Source organism: Chenopodium album, chromosome 1 (genome assembly GCF_948465745.1).
Source record: "Chenopodium album chromosome 1, dcCheAlbu1.1, whole genome shotgun sequence".
NCBI classification, from domain to species: Eukaryota; Viridiplantae; Streptophyta; class Magnoliopsida; order Caryophyllales; family Amaranthaceae; genus Chenopodium; species Chenopodium album.
In genome coordinates, this window is record NC_137834.1 from 1,082,883 (window position 1) to 1,086,424 (window position 3,542).

The following is a 3,542-nucleotide window of genomic DNA, read 5'->3' on the forward strand; positions in this document are numbered from 1 at the left end:
CATTATAAAATGAAACCATTATTTTTCCACTTTTCTCCAATCTGGGACAGTTAGAAGTGGATTTACAATTGATTTCAACAAACAAATGTTAATATGCTTTTGAGTTTTGATTTGACTAAAAAGTCCATTGGTGCAAATTTTAGATGAGTAAAGATAGTTGTACGTTGTATGAATGATTTTAATATACCATGCATATTGATCGATAAAAATTAACAATACTATTAACTTGTCAATTACTAAACCATAATCCATAGTTCGTATTCTAGTTGTACAGAATTCTTTAAACTAGATAAATTTTGAGTTTAAGTCTCTTACCATTGAAACTGACATACATACATACATACATACATACATACATATATATATATATATATATATATATATATATATATATATATATATATATATATATATATATATATATATATATATATATATATATATATAAAAGTTGTAAAACCAATAGAATGGATCTTCAATTCCGAGATTGGCCTGGCTCTAAATTTGTCTGGTTTAATAATTTTGTACAATATTAAAGACTAAAGAGCACTACAACCCATGTTATTAGGACCAAAAAGGGAAAAGGAGGGGATCATTATTCTAGAGAATATAAAAGTATAACATTTTTTTTTTTTTTTTTTTTTGAAAAGCATATAAAAGTATAACATAGTACTACACATTTTAGGGTATTGGTATGAACCCAAGCTAGATAGACATCATTTGACGTTTCTATAATTAAGTATGAAACAACATCATAAATAATGACCAATTTTGTCAGCAAAATAAATAGATATATATTGTTAAATATCATTAAAATTCTTTTTACAAACGGCTAAGATGGATCACTACTTTTGTTCCTTAAAGAGTTAAAGATCTTTTAATTACTTCATTTCATGTGATCCATCACATGAAAAGTCCCATGCACTTTGTTTTATTTACTCCGTAATTTGTATGACGTTTGAGAAAAATGTTAATGTAGGATTATATATGTTACATATACATATGAAATATATCAAAATTTTAATAATAATAACCACTATAAAAGTGCTAACAAGTAAGAAGACCTTTATTAGCTAACATAGAGAGTATATATATCGAACTTGAATTAAAATTATAATATTTCAAATATGTATGAAATCACATAATGAATCGAGTGGATTGAATATTTAATATACACAATACCGCATCGATTTATTTGGATACATGAAGAAAAAAAAAGTAAAATATTTTATTTGTTGCTTAATAAAAAGGTGCAACAAATTAAAAACACATACGTAATACTAACAATTGGTACAACATTTTAAATACACAAGCAATTGAGCTTTAAAAACAGCTAATTAAGCTTGCATTAATTAATTAGTAAAAAGAAGGGAACATAATTTTGGAGGCACAATTACCACGTCCTCTAGGAATGTAAGGGCAGTTAACGAGCTTCCTTCCAGTTTTATCAGCACACAATGTGACTTGCCAAATCTGGCTTTTCCCTTGAGCATTATGGTTACATACAACCCAAGGGTGAAACCCGATTGATCGAGTGATCGCCTTTTTTATGGACTTAAGGGAGTAAAATCTGTTGTTTGGCTTAATCCCGGCTCGGGCGAGGGCCTTGAAGACGTTAGCCCTGTTCTTGAGGTTTAGAGCGGCTTGGAAGTAAGGGATTTCGCCTAGGGAGGATTTCGAGCATGTTCCGTGCTTGTTCCATTCGTGCACCCAAAACTTCCTTCCTATTTGTGGGCATGTGAATGATGGCCATTCCTTTCGTAACCTGTTCTCCAAGAACTTAATCTGCATACCAAAATAAATAAACGCTATATATAAGCATGTTTTAAGGAATCAAAGATGACAGACGTATATTGAAAAATAATGTCGACAAAATTTGATCTATTTCACCAAAAGATTTGAATTGGACCCACTTACATTAGATAATCGACATTTAGAAAACTAAATGATTTGTATACGGTTCACTTTGAATCGCAATAATAATAATAATTGCTATTATTATTTTAAAATAATATACGACACCCATTTCAGTTCAAGAATATGATATGTAGTTAAAAGAAATAATCAAGGTTACTATAAGAACGTACCCGACCAACGTCGTAGTTGTCATCGCCGCAGTTGTAGGGGAAACTACCGTCCCTATAGTAAGGCCAAAACCCATATATTGTAAAATCTGGACTCGGCTTCCCTGTAGGTGGGTAACAACATTTTGTCCCTCTTTGGTTACAGTACGATCCTAGCCACTGCACGAAATAATGTTCGTAAGCAAACATGTATATTAGGCATTATTCAATAACAAAACAAAGAGATTTACAAAATATATGAACATGAATACGTATACGAAACAAAGTATATATGTACGTACCTGTTGGACCAAATAAAAGGCACGTAAACCACTACTGGAATTGGCAAAAGAGACTGTTGCAAAACTTAGAACAAGGACGAATTTCGTCAAAATTGAGCTTTCCCATTTTCCCATTATTATTCTCTCTTTTATTTTTAAGTTCTCTCTAAAAGAAGTGTAGTGTAGATGTTATAAAAATTGGTAGATATGGTCCTATTATATAGAATTCTTAGCCTTATTAAATATTAGTTAACTTACCTTGTTTGACAGTTATTATTTTTATGATTTGTTGATATTGATAATTAAGGTTATGCTTTCTTGATTGAGAAGTTATGGCGTACAACAAGGTACCACGTGAAATCAAACAACTTGCATTTCTACCACACTTAATTTCAAGGATTTATAGAATATGAAATGATGATAATAATAATAATAATAATAATAATAATAATAATAATAATAATAATAATAATAATAATAATAATAATAATAATAATAATAATAATAATAATAATAATAATAATAATAATAAAATTACTTATAAATTTAGGTAGATTAGATAGCTAGAAAATTAGAGATGATTTTGGACGTAATTAGCAAAGGATCATGTCAATGTCCTCTTAATAATGAGTAGATGATGAGTCAATTATTTATAATAATGGAGAGAATATTTACAAATCTATGCATATAATTAAAATACAATAATGTTTGCCGTACATATATGCTTAAGCTAATTCATTTGTTGACTAATACATACATTGTAAATGAATTGCGTTTTGGTTATCATAATTGTTCATAAATTAAATGACTTTTCATACCACCATATAATTCACTTGAGAAATTAAATGACTTTTAGACATTAGTTCATAAATTACTAAATAAGTAAATAAGAAGTGTTATCAAAGCTAGCTTTTCATGTGAACATACCATGATACAAATCATACAACTATACAAGTGAACGAAATGTAGTCATGTAGGGGATTTTGAAATCAAGATAAACACACTTTCACATTACTTGTTTTGGTCTAGATATAAAGTCTAGTATAGAATTGTCTGATGTGTAAGATTTTTCACTCCCTCCATTTTAGAATAATTGACATATACACGGTCTTTGACATGAAACTAAGAAAATAATACATATGAAATAGGTGAGAATTATAAAATTAGTTGTTTAGTGTAATTAAAGGAATGGTAATAG

At 28.7% G+C, this 3,542-nt stretch overlaps 1 protein-coding gene across 1 annotated transcript; it reads right to left on the reverse strand.

Moving 5' to 3' along the window:
- Nucleotides 1-1,236: 1,236 nt before the first annotated feature.
- LOC145620049 (ribonuclease 1-like) lies at nt 1,237-2,551 on the reverse strand. Its single transcript, XM_081675014.1, has 3 exons — nt 2,366-2,551; nt 2,088-2,243; nt 1,237-1,785 (listed from the first exon to the last, which is right to left on the reverse strand). Exons 1-3 carry the CDS (start codon nt 2,477-2,479, stop codon nt 1,357-1,359), a joined length of 699 nt encoding a protein of 232 aa, XP_081531140.1. The 5' UTR covers nt 2,480-2,551; the 3' UTR covers nt 1,237-1,356.
- Nucleotides 2,552-3,542: the final 991 nt, after the last annotated feature.

What these genes read in the sequence shown, in the direction of transcription:
- LOC145620049 (XM_081675014.1), bottom strand. Translation starts at nt 2,479, where the DNA reads ATGGGAAAATGGGAAAGCTCAATTTTGACGAAATTCGTCCTTGTTCTA. An exon ending in CCTTTTATTTGGTCCAACAG is followed by an intron (nt 2,244 to 2,365) that starts GTACGTACATAT and finishes TATTTCGTGCAG; the next exon opens with TGGCTAGGATCGTACTGTAA. An exon ending in ACAACTACGACGTTGGTCGG is followed by an intron (nt 1,786 to 2,087) that starts GTACGTTCTTAT and finishes TTTGGTATGCAG; the next exon opens with ATTAAGTTCTTGGAGAACAG.